General features: G+C 44.1%; 1 protein-coding gene across 1 annotated transcript in view; it reads right to left on the bottom strand.

Annotated features, from left to right (window-relative positions):
* The window catches only part of Ppfibp2 (PPFIA binding protein 2), a 159478-nt gene that overhangs the window by 54088 nt on the left and 82516 nt on the right, over positions 1-22874 (bottom strand). The window contains 2 exon segments of the mRNA XM_031387777.1: positions 6321-6434; positions 11101-11193. Coding sequence (XP_031243637.1) covers positions 6321-6434; positions 11101-11193 — 207 coding nt within the window.

The following is a 22874-nucleotide window of genomic DNA, read 5'->3' as shown; positions in this document are numbered from 1 at the left end:
TCCCCCCAGACTGGGCTGTACTGAGCCTACAACCCTCCCCTCCCCCACAGATTGGGCTGTACTGACTCTGCAGCCCTCCCCTCCCCACTGCAAGAGAGACAGAAAGAAACAGAAGGGGGGAGAGGGAAGGGGGAGAGAGGGAGGGACAAAGGAGAGTGGGAGAGGGAGGCAGAGAGGGTGATGGGAAGGCAGAGAGCAGAAAGGAGAGAGGAAGGAGAGAGAGAACAAGAACATAATGCTTCTAGAATTTTGTTTCTGAAATGTACCATTTTGACTGGCCTTCCCACCTCTGCCGATCCTGACACATCTTTGTGAGCATCAGTTACCTAGGCAGGTAACCAGTAGTCTTTGGTGGTAACCCCTGATCTTCCTCTTGCTAGACTCCCATTCACTGGGACCTAGCCACTCCCTCACCTTTGTGCTGCCTTGGAAGGAGTTCCCACCCTGCTCTGTGCTAGCCTGGGATAGGACCATCAATCATGCACTCTGGCCTCTGGCCGGCATTTAATCTTGTCCTCACCATCAGCTCTCATTCCTTGGGCTATAAACATGATCAAATTTCTGACATTCTGAAGAAGCCTCTGGACTCCCTGCCCTTAAAGTTACCACTACTAATGTCCTGACTCTGCGTAAGTAAATCTATGCTGTGTGTGTGTGCGCGCGCGTGTGTGCGCGTGTGTGAGCGCGCTCATCCATGTCTGCCTGCGTGTATGACAGAAAAAGAATACTCTCTCCTACCCCTTCCCCCATGACTCTTCTTCCTTTCACTACTCAACAAGATGTCTGTCTGCCTGCAGCCTGCCTTCTGCCTTCACCTAAGCAGGGAGCAAAAACAGCTTTACTTCTGGGATTTGATGTCTACACTTTAGCCACAGCTTATAGTTCTGCAGCGTTAATCCAACAGAAGTGACTGCCTGCAGCGCCATCTTCCCTGTACCGGGAGTCCCTGACCACTCACTTTCCTCTCCCATCTCCTTTGTTGCCTTTACCTTTATTCTGTCCACTTTAAGGAAAATGTCCTTGTGTCCCTGCTAGCTTGTCACTCCAGCACTGGTGTCAGCTCTGGATGCAACCACTTGTCTGGAGCAACAAATGTACCCAGGCTTCCCAACCTACAGGGTGGGACCCCACTGGGCATTGCTTATTGTCCTGCAGCTACCATGATGGATAGGGTGAGGCAGCCTCTGAGTGTAGAGGGAGCAAGTTTACCAAGCAGCACTGTGCTTCTGCTCCAGACTGTTTCAAGGTTGCAATCTAAAGGAAGGAGGGCAAGGAGGAGGAGGGGGAGGGGTATGGACGGCTTATTTCACGCACTCTGAGGACGTGAAACTGGGTAAGGATGCTTTAGAAAAATAAAAGAATGAACAAAATTACCACTTGCCCCCCTCTTTTCCCGGCCACCACTAACTTCTTCCAGAAGCACACAGGCGTCTCCCCTCTCAGAGATGAAAGAGTTTACATCTCAGAGCAATGAGCCATTTCCTTTTTCCCAAGGCTCAGGTCCTCACGGGAGCTGATAAAAAAAGAGACCTGCCTTTCAACTCATTCTCTCCCTCTGTAAAGGGCCACATCTTGAAGCAATTACCTCCATCTTTAAGAGTGGAACATGACCCAGGGAATTACTGACCAATGGCAGGGAACTGCAGCCCCCCTGGCAACCTGAAACCAGAAGGAAAGAAAGACTGAGAAGAGACAAGAAAACAAAACCCTGTCCCTTTGCCCTTTGAAGTCAAAGGCTCTGGCCTTGCCAGGAAGCCAGGCTCATGAGGAACACTGCAGAAAATGGGTCCCCTAATCTACTCTGGCCACTTGAGCCTCATTTCCTACTGACTGAGTCTCTTTGAAACCACAGTCTCATCTGCAACATGGGTTGATGCAACATGGGTTGATTTGTACTAATGTCTAGACATCCAACATCAAGTAAGAGAAACTTGAAGAAACTAGGTATTTGTGTCTTAAAATCTCTTAGAGGGGTTTTAGAGAATTAATGAACATTTTTCTCACTCATGACTTGCTGCCTTGTCTCACTTTCTCAGATAGATATTTGTGCCTGCCAAATCATGTGTGGAGTTCTGTTTAATATTCTTTTTTATTTAAAAAACAAAACAAAACAAAACAAAAAAACCCAAAAACTTCATTCCTTAGCATACTACAGGGCCTGTGCCTAGGCCTTAGAACCCTTCCATGGTGACTTCAGGTACACTGGCAGTTTGCATGGCAATCTGTTTTTAACGAAGCTTGAATAGCTGTACGTAATTTTGTAATTTTGTTACGTGCTAAGGCAACTCCATGGGGAGCCTCTGGCTTTGTCTTGAGGTCTGTGTACTTCCTGTTTCTCTCTAGAACTTTCTAACTCTGTAGGACTTCCTTTCACTGGCACAGTCCTCTCCATCAACGTCCATGCTGCCTTGCAAGAAGTTTCTAGAGAACTCTGTGCTTGCTGAGGGTAGGGCCTGCAATCATGTGGCTGATTGGCAATGACCCTGCTCCTCACCATCAGGTTATTCTCCTTTGAGAAAATAACAGAGATGTACAATTTAGAATCCAGACTTCATCCCTCTTCTCAGCAAGAAAGGAAAGCAGAGAGCCAGAGCTCAGTGGCAGGAGTGTTTGCCTAGCGTGCATGGGGCCTAGCACTACTAATAATAACAATAGTAATAATAAATCAAAAGAAATAAAAACATATTTATTAACCTTCCCTGGCCAACACCTAGACTCACCGACTCCCAGTCACTCCACACCTCAGTCAGCTTCACATAAACCCTGGGGCTCTCAGACAGGCTGGACGCTTAAAACACACAGATGTTGTCCCCTATTCTCAGAGCGGGATGATGGCTTCACAAAGTCAGGACAATTTGCATCCTTCCTTCCTTCCTTTCCAAGGAATCTTCAAGAATACTTGCAGTCGAGGTGTATCTGGCCCTAAGTCAGTTCTGTCTACTTCTTGTTTTCTCCTGGAGACTGGATGAGTTCATGTTTAGATATGCCACCTGGCAGGTGGGCAGTCATAGTGAGCAGGGGCCAGTCTCCAGACATCTGAGGAGACCTGCCCGTGAGTTGGGCGAGTAGATAACCTCTTCCTCCTGGGCTCCTGGATAACCTCTTCCTCCTGGGCTCCTGGGAAGGTATTTGACATTGGAACACCAGCTTCGGAAAAGGACAGCTCAGTGGAATGGCTGGAGCTGAACAACACGCAGGGTTTGGACTATGCGTATTGTGAATCAAGGTTTTCTTAAGTTCCTGTGCTGCTTTAAATGAATGACCTCTCCCCACACCCCATGGGCTTGGTCTCCAGGTATTTGAACTGTCTCCGAAGAATTAGGAAGAGTGATCTTGCTGGAGGAGGTGTGCCACTTGGAAGTTGGTTTTGATATTTCAAAATCTCACATCATTCCTAGTTAGCTCTCTCTGCCTAAAACCTGTGGATCAGGATGTAAGCGCTCAGGCTACTGTTCCAGCACAATGCCCACCTGCCTGCTGCCATGTTCCCAGCCATGATGATCTTAGACTCTGACCCTCTAGAAATATGAACTCCAACAAACTCTTTTATAAATGTCCTTGGTCATGTTGTCTTATCACAGCAACAGAAAAGTAAGTAAGATAGTCTCCCAGTACTATTGTAGCCAGTGGGTAAGGGAAGTCTAGAGCATACATTGTAGACTAGAGGTCTCCCAGCCAGGAACGACCTACAGTTACTTACTCTGAGGTTCACACAGGACATTTCAAAATTGAAATGAGTTGAAAACTTTTTAGATTATCTTTAAATCTTTAATATTTACCTCTGTGTAAAATAACAAAACTAGACTATCTTGCATTACTGGGTTCACAAAGGCACTGAACTAGCACTGAAAACAGTTGTTACCATTAGACAGGATGCATTAGTGTGCAGTGTTATCTAGACCAGCAACATCCCAGGAAGTGCTGGGCTCTAGGCAAACAGAACATCCTACTGGAGACAGGGAAAGACCTCATTCAGAGCAATGGGCCAGGTCTGGCAGAACAGGCAGAAAGAAGCAATTGTGTCCATTCTCTGCCTCTAGGTCATGAGTCATTCTCGTTCCGAACACCAGAAGCCAAGAGCCTGCAGCCAAGGATATCTCAGCCAGATGGAGCAAGTCTGTACCTGCCCCAGCTCACAAGACATATACGTGCTCCAGGTTGTAAACAACACTGTACCAGCACTGTGGTGCAAGACGCAAGGGTCTTCACAAACAGTGTGGGAGCAGAGTCTAGGACAGCAGTAGCACTGAACTTGAGGTTCAGTGCTGGGACCACCAAGTCCAACAAACACCTAGTGGGAGCTGAGGCTCAAACGCACCCCACAATTTGAATGTGTAATCTTTATGAAACGCTACTCTTACAAGATTGAGAGGCTGTCCTGAAAGTCACAGACACAGAACTTAGTCTAGTTCTAGAAGAGACAAATTAGACGAGCAGATGACGAATGACAATATTGGGTAGCAAGCCGATGCCTGATACCTTACTCATAGCGCATGGGAAGAGCAATGGAATTAGAAGAAATAGGATACAAAAGCTAATCGACCTAAGGCTTTCAAAAAGCCCAACTGCTTTCTATGTGACACTGCTGACAGGTGAGCCAGCCTCTGTCCAGGAGCTCCTTGACAGACAGGAGCAGTGCCACCTCAGGAAATAGAGCAGTCCAGAAAGAGTCAGCACGGGGGACACGCAGTTTCAGTGCTACAATGCAGCTGTTCTCTAGCCTCCGAGCTTGGCTTCTAGTCAGGTACCACCTTCCTGAAACTTCAGCCCTCTGATGTTTTCTCAAGTGATGTTTAGTCACTTTCATGGTCTCTTTCTGAACTGTTTACAATAGTCTATCATCTTCCTTACCCTCCCCCCCACACCTCAGGTAGACCTGAAAACCCGATCCACATTTGCTTCATGCAAGACTGTCTCCCAATCAGACTACTGTCTTGTCCAGGTATTCAAAAGACAAGATTTAGTTTTTTCTTCCATAAAAGACCTTCTGTTACTAATCATAATTTCTCAGAAAAAAAATCTAAGTAATAAAAATGGTATAGAATCTAAACAAAATCAAACTGAGTCAGAATAGTGTTATTTATTAATCAGGAGTGAAAAGACAGAAAATTAATAACAACATCCAAGCTGCTGCAACTAAATTTTATAAAAACACACCCATTGAGATACTCATTTACTTTTTCTCCCCCTAAATTCTTCAAATGCACCCAAACAAAGCTAACACACCCAGAAACTGTGACACTTAGCAGGCCAGCAGTAGAATGCCAAGCCTGTGCTCACGGGCTGATCTTGACAGTTAGAAAACAAGTCAAACAGTGGAGCTTTGAGGAAAGGATTATGATCAGTCATCCAAGTAAATCCGATCATTTTGAGGGGATGGTTTTCCTTCTTTGAGTAGAAGGTGAGATTCTTCCTATGTCAAGAATCCTATCAACAGCCACAAAGCACACACACGTAAACTTCCAGTGTGCTGTAATTTTCAAAATAGCCAAGAACACAAAGATGACTGAAGCAAAGGAAACCTATGGATAAACAAATTGAATCAAAAGTCTAGTGATGTGCTCAGCAGACCTTTAGGACTCTCTCCGCGACAACTCAGCACCCCTGTATAATCGTCCAGCTTGCTTTCTACAGTGATACAACTATTTGGAGAATGAAGAATGGTTAGGTCAATTTTGATATCTGTAGGTAAAATAATTGTAAGTGGCAGTAGAGATAGCTACACGGCTACATTTATCAAATGGAAAGAGTTGCCATGTCTAATTTTAGTCTGGGAGGTCCCTCCATAGGACTACAGTTTTGCAAATCATGTATATGCACACTGGAATCAACAAAAGGACACGAGTAGAGGACTCTATTTACAAAGTATGGAAGCAGCTAACTATTGCTTTCCTTTTTGATGTCTACTCTATGATAGTAAGATGTTATTTGTGATAGTTTTTAATCGGAGGAAACTACAGAGGAAGGGATAGAGTAAGGAGGGGTTCAAAAAAATACACTGACAAGCTGACTTTCTACAATCCCTGATGCCACCCTAGCAGATGGCAGCTTCTATGATAAGATGAGGTGACATGGCCTGCAGAAAGTGCTCCTGGGACTCTGTCTAACCAGCTCAACAGGTTATTTCCCCACTGGGCTGCCCCGCCCCACTCTGCCCCGCCCTCAGCGTTCAGGTTGGTTTCACCTGCTGTCTAAATATTGCACAGTGCACAGCCAACCCCACCTCCAGGCATCATGGGAGAGTAAGAAGGAACCCGTAAAGGGGCATTTAACACCGGAGCTGCTTCAGGCCCCAAGCCCTCCACTCCACCCGTCTGTACCTGCTGAAGCATCTCTTCCGCAGCATTGAGTTTCACCTGGTGACCTTCCAGACACACTTCGAGGTCCCGAATCTTCTCTCCTTGGGCTTCTACTTGATCTGTGAGGACGCTCACCTGTTATAGAACATAAACAATAGTGGAGGATCTAGCCTGGTGGGGGTGGGTAAGCTGTGAAAGCATCCTACTCAAGACTTCTCACCTGACAGAAGGCCTCCCTTTTGGGTGAGTGGGGTTGAGGAAGGGTCCCAGACGAAGTCAGAATTTCACCTTACCAGGGAATGTTAGCCACGGCCTAAATGGCTGTGGTCACATTTCCTGCTCTTGACAGACTGGAGAGGAAAGCAGCTACTCAAGAGGCAAGAGAGCTGCCTCTGGGCTGGACTCCTGCTCCTTGTTCCTCTAATAAGGCAGCCTGACTTCAAGGCATATCTCAGCTCTTGGCAGGGCTCTGCCACCTCATGGGGAAGAGCGATTGAAACCTTTATGGAAACCAACCAATGACCTTACCTCTCTCATACGGGTGTGGGGACTGCTCACCTATCAAGCCAGTGTTTGGAAGCAATTAAGGAATGTAGGACGTAAAGGGCATGTATTAGCACTGACAAAACTTGGCTCCAGAAAGGTTTCTGTGCTTTACAGGTCAAAACATGACTCTAAGTCATACAAACACCAAAGCCACACTGCACACATGTGGCAGAAGGCGGCATTTTTCTGAGGAACCCTAAGATTGTCTGTAGAAATACAAAGAAAAATACATTAAACAAAGGCATTTTGATCCTGTCCTATATACACACTGTAACTGTTTTTGGTAGCCTTTCCTATTAGGCAAATGACCCCTAGGATCCTTCCTATGTTTTATTTATTATGAGATAGTTCCATACAGGAAGATGAAAGATCATGTGTGATGTCACAGAAAGGAAAAAAAAATAAGTGGATAGTAAATCAAGATCTTCTTGGTTGAAGACATGGGTCCTTCATATATAAGTTATTCTAGTTTTTTTTTTTTAAGATTTATTTATTATTATATCTAAGAACACTGTAGCTGTTTTCAGATGCACCAGAAAAGGGTGTCAGATCTCATTACAGGTGGTTGTGAGCCACCATGTGGCTGTTGGTATTTGAACTCAGGACCTTCAGATGAGCAGTCAGTGCTCTTACCCACTAAACCATCTTGCCAGCCCCAGGTTATTCTAGTTAATTTCCCATTCTGTAATGATTAATGAAGCATGAAGAAGTTCATCTAAGATCATTTATAAATGTTTAAATGAATTTTATGAATTAGACAGTTCCCATCCTGAAAGATAAAGAAAAGCCTGCTGCTGGCAGTGGTGGCACACACCTTTAATCCCAGCACTTGGGAGGCAGAGATAGGCAGATTTCTGAGTTCAAGGCCAGCCTGGTCTATAGACTGAGTTCCAGGACAGCCAGGGCTACACAGAGAAACCCTGTCTCAAAAACAAACGAACAAACAAACAAAACAAAAACAAACAAACAAAGAAAGAAAAGCCTGCCAACTTTATACACTGTACTTCTAGACCCAAATAATGAGTGAATGACTGAAACACTTATACCTGATGCGGAGGGTGCTAACATTCCAATAATCCAAAGATGGGCTCCTTCCACCAACCAGGCCCATTTAAACAATACATTGGTGTATGGTTTTATTTTACTGTTTATATATATATATATATATATATATATATATATATATATATATAACATATATATACACATATATATTATACATATATGTATATATAATATATAATATATTATATATATATATTATATATATATATTGGTTTGGTTGGTTTGGTTTGGTTTTTGAGACAGGGTTTCTCTGTATAGCCCTGGCTGTCCTGGAACTCACTCTGTAGACCAGGCTGGCCTCAAACTCAGAAATCCATCTGCCTCTGCCTCCCAAGTGCTGGGATTAAAGGCGTGCGCCACCACTGCACGGCTAATATTTCTTAATTTTATATATATGGTTGTTCTGTCTGCGTATATGACTGCATGTATATGTGCACAATATCTTCAAGGACATAAGAGGGCATCAGATACCCTAGAATTGGGGCTCTTGTGGGTGCTAGGAATGGAACCCAGGTTCTCTGGAAGAACCATCAGTGTTCCTAACTGCTGGGCTGTGGCTTTAGTTGCATTGTTTTGTTTGGTTTTGGTCCTGTTGCTGAATACTACCAGCGGCACTGGTCTTTTCTCCTAGTAACTCCTTCTCAAAAGAGTGGGATTCTGGGAAATGACTGTGCTTCCTGGGATTCAGGGTTTCTCTTTGGGAAGGTGTTTTATGGTTGGTCCTACTACAGAGATTAAAATTTATAGAGCTGCATCATCCTTAAGGATCAGCTGGTACAGAGCTGTGGGACAGTAAAGGCCACACAGGTCAGCCTTACCTAAGGCCAAAGACACGGGGCTGCAGGAGGTCTTCGGAGCCTCAGATCAACAACTCTAGTGTTGAGTCAGGAAGTATGGAAACTGGCACTAAAGACATCAGAATTTTATCTTCATTCTATGAGAACAAATACTTTTGAGCCCTATAGTAAACATAATTTTAGGTTAAGGGAGGGGACAGAAATGAATCTTGTTCTTCTACAAATAAACCCAGGAAAACTTATTCTGGGCCAAGGGTTCCTCCAACTCATTCATTTGACTCAACTCTAATGTGGATTATGCAAGAGGCCATGCCCTGCTGAGAATCCCCAAACCAGCTCCACAGGCCACTACTGAACAGTACAGAAGTGAGAAAGAGTTGCTGACTGTCTGCCCATAGCTCCTGGCAGAACAGAAACTATTGAGAGTCAACTTTCACCTTTAGTAGTCAACAGCTCCTCAACTGTGTTCAGATTATTGAAACAGAGATTAGTCAAGAATTTGGTTAGAACAGAAATGGCTGTGAAAGGGAGCATTATTACATGAGACTTCTTCATTAATTGTAATCCCCTCTAAAGAGCAATGTGTTGTTTCAATCACGGAGGGTCCTAGTTCAAAAGTTTGCAATTTCGTACTTCTTGCTACATAATTCTAATTTGAATTAAGTCTTTTGTGAATCATGTCTTGGGGATGAAGTTTCAAACTGCATATACCTCAAGGGACCTGAGCTGTAAAAGCAGGCCCCTGCTATTCACCAGGGGAATTCCTACTCCCTTCTTTTCAGGGATTCAAGCCAAAATAGCCCCTTGCTGTTCTGTCCACACACCAAGGACACTCCACCTCTGCGGGTGGCTGGGCTGACCAGCTCCTTTGCCTGGAATGTACTCCTCCAAGTATCTCTGGTTCCCTCCCTACTTCCTCCTGCCAGGGAGCTCCTGACTGCACACCGCTTATCTCCATTTATTTTTCTCCATGGTACTTATCACTACCTGAAATATTTAGGAATTGGCTCAGGTTTGTGATCTCTCTCTCTCTCTCTCTCTCTCTCTCTCTCTCTCTCTCTCTCTCTCTCTCTCTCTGACACAAACACACACCATTTTATTCACTGATATACCCACAGGATCCTAAGCCTAATCTCTGACAGATTCAGAGAGTCAATTACTTTATAATGATTTATTTTAAAAGTCAATGAAGCAAATAAAAGAGTAAAACTAGGCTACAAAAGTATATTTTTGGTATGAGCTCAATCATATTATAGGAGGTGAGAGAGGTACAACTAAAGAACAGATGTTAACCTAATCTGCTTCTTGATGTTCTCAGAATTTCCAATTTCTACAAGAACTGATTAATCTTATGTTTATAAAATACGATGAAAACATAAAATAAAATGAGAAATAAATAAGCATACTGCCATCTCACTCACCATCCCTAGTGCTCCAAACTAATGGCAACACCCTGGGGCCAACACCAGACCCCAACTGCCCCCCATTTCACCACAAGTCATTTGTGTTAAAAATGTGTGTATGGGATGAGGGGGCCCTCATATCCCTCAAACCTTCTATGTAGCTTAGGATGACCCTGAATTTTTGGACCTCCTGCTTCTCTGTCCCAAACGCTGGGAGTACAGATGTGCAGCATCCCGGTGCATTGGGGATAGAATCCAAGGGATACATGCATATTAATTAGGCAAGCACTCTACCAACTGCATCCCCAGCCTCCATCACCAGGCTCACTCATCATCTTTCAAGCTTTGTAAGAAGCTGAAATTAGGACATTAGTCTTTATTTCTCTATACTGTCTATTCATATGTGATGCAGGGCCCACCCTTAATACCCACTTGCTAAATGTTTTTGTGCATTTGAGAATAACACAACAAAGAGTTCCTGATGCAGTAGAAGCTCTCTGGAAGAATGCCCAATGTTATATCCTACCAAGGAACATGGGCTTTTGAAAGCCAGAGGCTGTTTTGATGCTTTCTCTCTAGAAGAAGTTCTGAAGTTCTGCTCCTCTTATAGATGCAAGAGAGCCAGCAAAGGCCTAGCTCATGCTACCAGAGCAGGGGATCTGCATCCAAGTGACATGTCTGGATCCAGCTTCAGACTCATGGACCTGATTCCATTAGCCCACTTCCTTGGGCCTGTAGCACTCAAGGCTCAGTTTTATTAGTGACACAAGAGGTACTCATCTCCCTTAGCAGACTTACAGGCTCCTGGATGACTGGGCCCATTTTGCTCTTTGTTGACACCCAGTTTCAGCCTGCCCACAGGGCTTGAAGTGTGTGCAGAGGTGGATGCTCAGCAGCACAGGATAAATAAATGGTTTCACAGCACTTTCCAACAGAGGACTCCCACTATGCATCCCTTTTCTGGGGAAGCTACAGAAGAAGGGGACTCACCTGTAGTATGAGGGACTCTTTATCTCCTTCTAGCCGTGCCAGGCGTTCCTGGTAGGTCTCATTACTAGCAGCACCGTGGTGATTTACCTGGGACTGAAGAGGGGGAAAATAACACACTTAAAAGCCTAGGAAAACACTGCTCACTTCGAAATGTAGTACACAATGTGTGCGATTTATAAGAACAGTTTCTGTGATGCTGTGTGCAAAGCCAATCCCAGAATAAGAAACCTGATTTCAAGACAGCCCAGAGGACCAGACCACATGCCACTAAAAGGTGTGTCCTAGAAGATGGTGAAACCACCCCTGATCACCTCACCCTTGGCTGCAAGGGACTCCAGAGAGCTTCCAACCAACCAGCCGGGCTTGACCTGATGGGCTGGGGCATGCTGGGTCTGGTTCAGCCGGAAGCACAGCCTATGAAGGGTCTGTTCTGGGTGGAGACTAGAGTCAGCACCACTTGCCAAGGATATGTGTGGGGGAAAGTGGGGCAACGATCTTGGACTTCTCAACTTTTCCTGCCAGAGTTTTGCAGATTCACTGTACACACTCTAAACATCACAGACATACAGAGAACCAAGGAAGCCAAGGTCCACTCCAAACAGAGTCATGATAAGAGCATCGTCACGCAGCATGTCTTAGCAGTGCTTAAGCTGACAGCAAACAGCTGCAATGACACAGTTTTGAGAGGAATCTAAATAACACCCAGAGAATCTCAAAGAGTGAGCGTGAATCAGAGGGAAAATAATAAACATAAGGTAACTAGAAACTAGAAAGAAAAGGAAAGGGAGGGGGTACAACGTGGTAGATGAGGCGAGGCTTCTACAAACTGTCCTGAGCCAGGTGTAGGAGCTGACACTTTCTTTATAAGGTTTGGCAGGGAGTCAGGGAAGAGCTCCTGATGTCATTCAGCTGGCCCCCACCTCACCGTGCTTACTGCCTCCATGCTGAATAAAAGGCTGAGACCAAAGGTTGTGCTGAAACCAGCTGTGCAGAGGGCTGCCTGTCTGAAAAAGTAGATCTCCTTGCTCAGTGGGAAAGCTGTTATCCTGATAATCTGGGCTGGTCCAGTGTCAGGGATCAATTCCTGAGGGAGGTGTTTATCACCAGAGAAAAGCACAATTGTGCAAAAGGGCAGGTCAGAGAGGCCTAGGGTTGGCCCACCTTACCAGGAAGCTTATCTCTTCCTACTTTTCAACTTGGAGAATGGGCTCTCCAACCTTGCTGTGAGGAAGAGCTCAGCCCTTCATTCCAGGTGATAGACAAGTGACAGAGCCACTCCCAACCTAGAACAGCATGGGGACTAAGCATTTTGAAAAAACGGAGCCTCACTAGAGAGAGAAGTGCTGGGTTTCTGTTGAAGCGACAGTGGTGGTCTGAGCCTTGGGGCACAGTTTAGATGGCACATGGCACTTGGTGATACCACTCTTCTTCTTTTCCAGTCCAGCTCAAACCTGCACCATCTCATCCACTGTTATAAAATCTCTTTCACACCATGGACAAAGGGCCTTCATTATCACAACGGCTTCTTTGTGAATGGCAGTTGACTGCTGCTTGAGTAGCTGATACTCTTAAGTACTCCCACACAGGCAGACTCTCCCCAGCACCCCGAGGTGGGTGACAATCAGCACTAGCTTATTCCTGAACTGGATAAGAAGAAAACTCTTAGCAGCCGGACACAGACTCTTGATAAAAGGCTCATAATGGGGCTTTTCAGAGGCAGAGGAGAAAGTTACAAGTCACCCAAATGACAATGCTTGTTTGCTTCCAAGGTCAAAACCACCAAGTTTATAAACACTGTCCACCCAGAGGGTCACAACTTGTCCAACAGTAAGTGGATAAGAGAAGACCAAGGGCTAAAGGAGACTAGCAAATCCCCATGACCACTGTGCTGTATTCAGTTATTTATAGTCTGCCCCATAACTGCTACAATTTTATGTTCCCTTTGTTTCTTGCTCAGGACTAGGTGGACCTCTCCTAGGTGGTCAGTTTGATTTTCTAGAACTGTCCCTGACCCTCAAAAAAGACACCACTTTTGTTTTGTTTTGTGTAAGAGAGACAGGGTTTCGCCATATATCTCAGTCTGACCTCTACCTCACCATGTAGGCCAAGCTGGTCCTGAACTCACTGCAGTCCTTCTTTAGCCTCCTGAGTCCTGGGAGCACTGGCATGTACCACCAGGCCCATCTGTTAGCATCGACTTTTAAGTACAAGCCTAACTTTCCCATACCATCAGTAAGGTTCACTCACCACTCACAGCTTGCAGTACTCTACAAAAGCAGAATGGCTCTGACTGGGAGACCAGTGATAACTCAGAAGCCTCTCTTTTCCCACCACTTCTTGCAGAGGCCCTATTTAGACACTTGCCAGCAAACTGAAGGTGGATGGATGTTATCTCTTTGGCTGGATCTTACATCTGCTCCCTTTAAACCCAACAATTAAGGCTTCCCAAGGGAAACCAGTTTGCATGATGCCCAGATCCTACCTCGTTCTCTCCGCTTGTTTCCTAGGTCATTCTGTGATTCCCCTATGCATGCCACATATCCCCATGTCTATAAATAGTAAAAGCTCTTACTCTCCCGCACTGTGTACCACTGACACCCCATGCCTGAACTCTGACCACCCCCCCCCATAGTGAGAGACCTAGGAAGGCCAGGCAGGTGGCACTCATAGAACTCAGGTGGTTCTTGTGTGATACTCTCCTGTCTGGGCCTCTGGTGGTGTCTGGGAACAGTGCGTACCAGTCCCTCACTATAATTCAAGGTCTACCTGTACAGGCACCCAACACCCACTGCAGCAGTCATTTGTACTAATAACCCAAAAGCTATGTTAAATAGGTTAAATAACTTATGAAAATAAGTTAGAGTTGTAAGTTCAGTTAGTACAGAAAATGCCTGCCACAGAGTTTGCAGCACACAGTAGGAATCACTGCAGGTGCAGGCGCAGGTCCACCCTGTCAGCCAACAGCAGAAGAACACAATGTGTTAAAAGCTTCATACACAGAAAGCTGGGAAACTGAGTAAGGAGGATCATATGAGGCCAGCCTGGGCTACATAGTGAGATCCTGGCAGATCTCACTATCTAGAAATCAAACTGACCACCTAGAGGAGGTCTACCTAGTCCTGGGCAAGAAAGGAATTGCTCATGTTTTCACAGAGAGACTTTGTGTTATGGGATAAACTATGTCTAGGATGATACTGTAAACAGGCTCAGTGATAAAATTCATTGCTTTCCTGGCATGCTTACAAAATAGATGGAAGGATCACACACACAGCAAAGGTCACAGCAGCTCTGGAACATTAACACAGTATTGTCCAAGTGCATAGCAGGAGCCAGGCATTGCTCACAATACTTCACACACAATCATTCGTGTATTTCTTCCTATGAACTCATGAAATGAACATTATTTTTATACCCATTTAACAGATAAAGAACTATGGAGCAAGTAAATCATATGCTCAAATTACTATGTAGTAAATTAGTATGTGTTCTGTTGTATGGGCTTAATTTGGGGATAGCTCAACTATAAAATTTGGTTTGGGTATTGTTTTATTGACTGTGTGACTACTCTCACAGTTGGAAAATGTCTCTAGGGGAGTAGTTAAACAAAAGATGTCTCATCCATAATATGAACCATTTACTTGCAGCATTTAAAACATAAGGCTCATATTTATGCCTATCATAGACATACAGGATGGATAATGAACAAAGCAAAATACAAAAGTGGCCCTGTGGCATGATGATGAGACACAGCACAACTCCATAGCTACTGACATGTGGAAGAGAAAACAGAGTGGCTTCCAGGCTACCTCATAGCATTTCAGCAGCATTTTCTTCTGGGGAAGTGGTGAAGCTACAGAAGGGCAGGGATGAGATAAAGGCCAATGAGACTTTGAGTTTCTTAAAAGTACTTCTTCTTATAATGACAAAGTTGCTCAGGGGGTAAAAGTACTTGCTGCCAAGCCTGATGATCTCCAAGATCCACGTGGTAAAAGGCAAAAACCCTGATTCTTGAAAGTTGTCCTTTGCTATCTATATGTACACCATGTTGTATCAGACAGACAGACATGCAGACAGACAAATGATAGACAGACAAACAGACAGACTGATAGATATAAATGGTTTTAATTTTAATACTGTAAGTTGAGGTAATTACCTAAAAATATTGGGTGGGGGGACATCTGTATGAAACTTAGACTGTGGAAGAACATTGCTAAATTCCTCGCATTTCAACTAAGGAATGCTGTATACAGTAAAACACACCACCCCCCTCACATCACTAAATTAAATTAGAACAAGGAGTGAAGGGTCTCTAAAGATTTCTTGTATGCTCGTCATCATCAAGAACTTGTAAAGTTTCACTATCATCGTTAAAGACAAACCACATCTGTCCTTTTCAAAAGCAGGGTAAAGACTGAGGCTCAGAGACGCCATCCCTTAAAATTCAGTCTCAGAGGCTGGAGAAGTGGCTCAATGGTTAAGCACACTTGCTCCTTTGCAGAGGATCCAGGTTCATTTCCCTAGACCAACATTTAAAAGCTTACCTCCTGTAACGCAGATCCAGGAAATCTGATGCCCCCTTCTGGCCTCCATGGACACCTTCACTCATGTGGTATACAAGCTTAGTTGCAGATATATATATATACACACACACATATATATGTATGTATATTATATATATATATATAAAACAAATTTTTTAAAATCTTAAAAAAAAAAAAAGCCTCAAGTCTCTTAGAGGCAAATTACAAGACAAAAAAGGAGAACCAACATTTCAACACTTTCTCTAAGCCTTGGGAGTCATGTTCCAAAGTCCTTGGGAACAGGAACAACATGATTCTTCTCTTAAAGGTCATCTCATTTTCTATAGGATTGGCTACTACCACCGGGGCTGAACAGGGATAACAAACACACATCTTGAGCCTAAGGGGAGGCTGTTTCTAAACACCAGGATGACAGGTTTCATGAAGATGTGGTGCCACAGATGGTGGTTTTTTTGGCTGGGAATCTTAAGATGTATCCTGATATTTGATCAGGCTCAGCTATTAGAAGAACAGTCAGGAATGGAGCAAAGCTTATGTGTGTCCAAGAGGGGAGATAACTGGCTATTAAGATTCCATCAGGAGCAGTACCTGCATAAAGAGGTGTTTGGGTCTACACAAGAACACTGACCAAACAGGTTTCTGTTAAACCCTATCTGTCCCTAGAGATCTAAGATGCTTACTCTTTTTGTTTGTTTTGGTTTGTTTTTGTTTTTCCAGACAGGTTTTCTCTGTGTAGCTCTGGCTGTCCTGGAACTCACTCTGTAGACCAGGCTGGCCTTGAACTCAGAAATCCTCCTGCCTCTGCCTCCCAAGTGCTGGGATTAAAGGTGTGTGCCACCACTGCCCAGCTCTTTTTTTTTTTTTAAAGAAATGCTTAATTTATTTACTGTTTATGTGTATGAATGTTCTTTCTGCACATATGTCTGTGCACCACATGTGTGTCTAGTGCCCTTACAGGTCAGAAGAGGGAGTCAAGATCCCCAGGAACTGGAGTTACAGGCTGTCGTGAGCTGTTATGCAGGTTCTGAGAATAGAACCAAGGTCTTCTCCAAGAGTAAGTGTTCTTAACCACTGAGCCACCTCTCCAGCTCCCAAGTGTTTACTCTGGATAAGTTCCTCATACACAGAAAGCTTGAAATTGAAAGCAAACAAAAAATAAAATGACTTTTTACATCTTGTAGAACACTGCATTTTAGTTATCAGGAGTACTTAGGTCTCCAAAAAGAAACCTTCTGTATTTGTGAGAATGGCAGACTATGCAACTTCCCCTTGTTGTTTTGCTAAGGAAAAGAAATGAAGAAAGCTTGGATTAATTACTCTTGGCTGAGGATCCTTCTCAACTCTGCTTTAATGGAATTATCACTTGTCCAATGTGGTCAAGAGCATCACCTCTAATGTAGCCAGGCGTCATGAGTTATAAAGGAACATGCATAACAGAAAAGGAAGTGGGAAGCACACAAACCAGGAAAGAAGAATCAATGAAAAGAAAGGAAGAGAGGAGAGCAGGAGGGAAAGAGAAAGAGAGAGGGAAGGGAGGAAGAGAGAAGAGAGGGGGAGAGGGAGGGAGGGAGAGAAGGAAGGAGGGGGGAGGGAGGGGATGGAGGGGAAGGGGGAGGGGAGAGGGAAGGAGAGAAAGTGAATCATCCAAACAACCAGGATGGTGTTCTTCCTGTCTATGTCTAAAAGCAGAGATATGTCCTGAGCCTTCTTGTTAGTCCTTGCACTAGTTCAAACTGAATTCTGTTATTTGTAACCAAAAGCCTTGCTAATACATCTGTCTCAGCATCTTCACTGAAGTTTACTCCTCTAAAAACAGACTTATAGAAAGGAATTCCTGCAATTTGCATATAATACTAAATTACAAAGGAATTCTGACTTCCCTTGCTAGATTTGCTTGGGCTGGTGATTTTTAAAACCAGGCAGTCAGTTCTAAAACCACTGTGGTTAAAACCAGGATTATCATATCAAGGGCTAATGCGTGGCTCTGGGCGTGTCTATGTGAGATGTACTGGGATTAAAGGGGCAGTGAGTCTCCTTTGTGTGTAGAAAGGCTGGCTTTCTATCCACCACCTGCCTGCCTCCAGGAAGGTGAAGACAGTGATGAATACAAGAATAAACTGACCCAGAGGCATGTACTAGGGTGGGGTGGAATAAGAAAAAAATGTAGATGAGAACAAGAAAAAAAAAAGAAACTAAAGACCAAAAGATATAGGTGAAATAGGAGATGCACAATGATAGGTAAATAAGAATATAAGCTTGCCTATTAAAAGGCTATGTTGAAAGAGCATGCATGTCTTGCACAGCTGAACATATGGGCAGGGTGGGAGCTCTGAGACTCAAAGCTGCAGGTTGTCTGGGCCCTACCCATCCACTGTCCAACTGAACGTCAAAGCAGAGGAACCCTAATATGTAACTGGGGGCTTCCACATTCATTCTCAGAGTTCCTACTGCCCACCCCCCACCCCCTCAGCTGTCAAAGGACAGACCAGGAGGTTTTAGGAGCCAGGCTGCCATCTCAAACAAGTCACCTCATCTCAGATGACCAGTTCATTCAGTGAACAGAGCAGCGAGGGCCACCTAGGTAGTCAGCATACATAAAATCGTGTGGGAATAAAAGTACAGAACGCTTTTTAAAGCAGGAAGCTTTCCTAATTCCTCAGCACTATAAACAGACCTTGACTGCTCAGAAGAATATGGAAATCATTTAAATGGCTTTGTCTAACTAAGCCCAGAGACCAAGGTTCAGTTAGAGGCTGTTAATTCCCACTCCTAAAAGTTTTAATTAACTCCCCCACTTTGTTCAAGAGAACAAGAAACAGTATTTCTGATCAGGACATCTAAGAAGTATCTATAAAGATCTGTACAAACAACCCACAGGAACAATAACCAAATGTTTTCAGGCTGGAAAGGAAAATAAGAAAGGCCCGAATGGCCACACAGAACACACTGCTGGCCAAGGACTGGAGCCATGCCTCTGGCACACACAGCTGAAGACACAGTCACTTTTCCACTGCCCCGAGAAGGTGCCTGTGGTTTGAGTCAGATCTTCATGGCCACAATTTTTTTTCCTCTTTACAAACATTTTGCTGTGCACTCTAAGTACTCTGTGCTACATACATGTTTATAATAATACAGGAAGGATTTCAGGAGTCATAAAAGCTGAAATTTAAAGAGGGGTGGCTCTGTAGGTAAATTGAGTGCACCAGAAAACCATGATGACCTCGGTTCAAATCCCCAGGCCTCATCTAAAAGGCCAGGCAAAGCTAAGCACATGCCTACAACTCAAGGTCCGAGAAGCAGGAGAGAAGCGGAGACAGAAGTGTTGGACCTTGGGGCTGGAGAGATGGCTCAGCGGGTAAGAGCACTGACTGCTCTTCCAAAGGTCCTGAGTTCAGACCCCAGCAACCACATGGTGGCTCACAACCACCCATAATGAGATCTGATGCCCTCTTCTGGTGCGTTTCCCAGCAGCCACATGATGGCTCACACACATAAAATAAATAAATAAATCTTTAAAAAAGAAAAAGAAGAAGTGTTGGACCTTGCTGGTCACCAGCCTAGCCAAAATCCCATGAGCTCCAAGCTCAGTGAGGGATATTACCTCAAAGAATAAGGTGGAGAACTGAGAGACAGCATGACATCTAACAATATCATCTTCTGGCCTCTAGGTGCACAGACATACAAACTTCAAAGAAAAAAATCAGAGTTTTACTTCTGTTTCAATCTAGACTTTAGGCCAGCTAAATCACTCCACCACAACCACCCCCTCAACCCCCACCCAGGAGCCTCTTCAAAGCCATTACTAATTATAGTGGATTACCAGATTCTATGATATTTGCTTATCCCTAGCCTGTCCCCTCTACTGGATCCTGACCAAGGGATACAGGTAGCTATGCACAGCCCTTTATAGAGTTTTGGATGGCATTTGAGTGTTTGGTGCCACTGGCTGGGGTGAAACAGAATCCCAAAGATGTGACTGTTATAGCCTGTCCAGTATCTACTGGACAAGCACAGCTTTCATTTAATACATACTCTGGTACATTCTCAGGGATGCTGGGTAACAACAGTTCTGCATCACTCCTTGATTGGCACAGCCAAGAGACTACCATCAGTGCTCTACTTGACTGAATTTAGTGACAGAGTTGGTTCTAGATCAAATGAAGCAAGACAAATGTCATATTAGGAATCACTGGTGTGTAGGAAAACACTCAGAAGTGAGGAAAAACCCTAAGACAGACCAGACCCTCAACAGCTCTGGCCATCACATCACTTTCAGAGTCAAGAGCTGTTTTCCAAAGCTACTTCTTTAAGGCTGTCAGAGTACATCTGTCCTCTTGTCTTGACATCAAGTACCAAGGTCTCCAGGCTTAGCAAGTTGGAGTCCCATTTCCTTCAGCGCTTCCTATCAGCCCTGGATTGTAGTTCCAAGATCCTTGTTATAGAGTACACACTGCTCCACCTGGCCAGATTATGTTTACTTATATCAAAGCACTTTACCTGTGAATATGCTGAGATTTTGAGTACATCACATTCGGCAGTTTCTTGGAAAAAGTTATTTATTGTGACAAAGTCTTGCTGCATAGTCCTAAGCTGGACCTGAATTTATGATCTTCCTGCTTCATCATCCTGAGTGCTGAAATTATAAGCATGTACTACTATGCCCAATTCTTTCTTCATTAGCTGCTTAGAAAACATGTGCTTTAAGATAAATTTAAAGAAAAAAAAAAAGTTCTTCCTTCCAGGCTGCCTAGACAGAAGAGCATGCCAAGTCCTGAAGATCAAGCATCAATGAGTCAGGATGCTTCAGGGCTTCAAAAGAAATGTCAGAGCCACTAAAGCTATAGCTGAATCTCAAAAGCTAGACTGTAATGGGTAATGCCATCAAGATGACAGGGTCTAGAATCACTTTGGAGACATGTGGCATGTCTGTGAGGAGTTTCTACATTGTGTTAACTGAGGGAGGAAAACCCACCCTAACCATGGGCAACACCATTCCTTGGGCTGGGGTCCAAGAATGAATAATAGAAAGGAGAAAGTGGCCTTTTCTAAGTTCTGAGTACTTGAACTCAGGTCCTTGAGTTTTCACTAAAAGCCCAATTTCCTCCTGAGCCATCTCCACAGCGCCCCACCCTCAAATTTAGGCTTTCATGACTAGACATCAAAAGCTATTGAAATTCTTATTGTAATCATTATAAGCTGTATTTGTCTCACTTTGCTTCCTGACTTTGGATGCAACACGACCAGCTACCTCAGTCTCCTACTGACATATCTTCCCTGACACAGTGGACAGCACCCTCAAACTGTGAGCAAGAGAAATCCTCCCATCCTTAAATTGTCTGCAACAGGTATTTTCTCACAAAGTAAAGAAAGGTACCAAACACAACCATTCCATGAAAGCCTTTAAAAACAGCAAGCACCTTAGGGAATTCCTGCCTGGTACTGTAAACCTAGCCAACCCCCTGTCGCTGGGGAAGTCATGGAACTGAGAGGAAAGCCTACTATTGTCAATTTCCTAAACGAGTACAATTCTCAACTACATCCTAAATACCCATATCCTTTTATCCTTAGATAAAGGCTAGCTCTTGGGCTTCATCAAAGAAGCCTCTTTGCACAGCAGCCACAACTGTTCAAAAAGCAAAGAACAACTGACCATGAGGTGCCCATCCCAGTTGATATATTTAAATACAACCCTATATTACCAAGGTAACCAAACAATATGAGTACAGCCCTACACATAGGAAAATGTCCCCACATTTCTTGGCTTCCTGGAGGTCATAAACCTTACTTACTACAGGGAAAACTTTTACTTTCTCTACTATTTACTATCTTTTCTTTGGTACAGAGGTAAACTGCAATCCGAACATAGAATGGAAGCAAACTCTAGCTACCACCAGTCCAGCAAAGACAATTCTAGCCAAACTTGACCCTTCTGCCCTTCTCTATATGGTTGGGATTCTCATCATCCAGATATCTACCTTTAGGACATCCAGCAGATCCACAAGTAATGAATTGAATAGCTTCTTGGTTAACCAACATTTGTGTCATCATCCTTCACTCATGCACTTATTCAATGACTAAGGTATTACTGAGCATCTTAACAGGTATAATAAATACTACCAGGGAAAGTTGTGAGTGGACAGCAATAGCACGGTCATAGGGAAGAGATGAATAAATTTCTACCTTCAAAAGGCAGAATAGACTTTGCAGAGGAGGCTCCACTTACAGGATTAAGTCTGAGACAATAAAAGACTTCTGGGAGAACAACAGCGCCCTTTCCCAAGACAAACAGGCTTTCTTTGAGGCTATGATAATCACTATCCTTCAGACATTATGAATTCCACAAGCTTTCCAAGCAAAGGGCAGAGTGAGGCTCCGAGCTCATCTTCTGGATGACATGCATTTGGAGAGAAACACGTGCTTTACCAAGTTCTCTTCCCAAAGTTATAAACATAGCTCAGGCCCAGCTACTGCTGAATGTCCTTTATAGGTAGCTGGATCCATAAGGAACTCAAAGCATGGAGCTGAAGAGGTGGTATTTGTACATGTGTGCCAATACCATATGAAAGGCTGATACTAAAACCAGGAGGAGGAGGAGGAGAGGAGATCCCGAAGGCTTTCTTCATCTTGCCCGTTCCAGTAGAAAAGGTGACTCATTATTGAAAATTCCATCAGAGACAGGGCAGCATCACTAAGTGCTGGAGTTGGAGGTGGAATGAACACTGTGTTTTAGCTATCTGAAGGCACCATAGTTAATTGCTGGTGCCTCTTAGACAGCTAAACCTTTATAGGAAGGACAGCAGCCCTACAGGATCCTCAAGTGGGTGATGGTAGGGACAGGATGGTAGGTTAGTCAGTAGTGTGCTCAACCAGCACTCACCAGGCCCTGGGCTCAATCCTCAGGACTGCATAAACAGGGTGTGGTGGCGAATACCTGTTATCTCAGCACTTGGGAAGTACAGGCAAGATGATCAGATGTTCAATGTCATCAATCAGTGATTAGTTTAAGACCAGGTTGGGCTACATGAGACTTCAAAGATGAGAATAAATTCAGGAGGAAATGAATAGAAAAGGTTGCTTTAAAAGTACATACAGCAGAGGCATTGCAGAGGGGAATTTTTTTTTAATTTTATTTATTTATTTATTTATTTTGGTTTTTCAAGACAGAGTTTCTCTGAGTAGACCTGGCTGTCCTGGAACTCACTCTGTAGACCAGGCTGGCCTCAAACTCAGAAA

Source organism: Mastomys coucha, unplaced genomic scaffold (assembly GCF_008632895.1).
Source record: "Mastomys coucha isolate ucsf_1 unplaced genomic scaffold, UCSF_Mcou_1 pScaffold21, whole genome shotgun sequence".
NCBI classification, from domain to species: Eukaryota; Metazoa; Chordata; class Mammalia; order Rodentia; family Muridae; genus Mastomys; species Mastomys coucha.
Note: the sequence above shows the minus strand (reverse complement) of the source record. Positions and strands in the feature narration are given on the sequence as shown.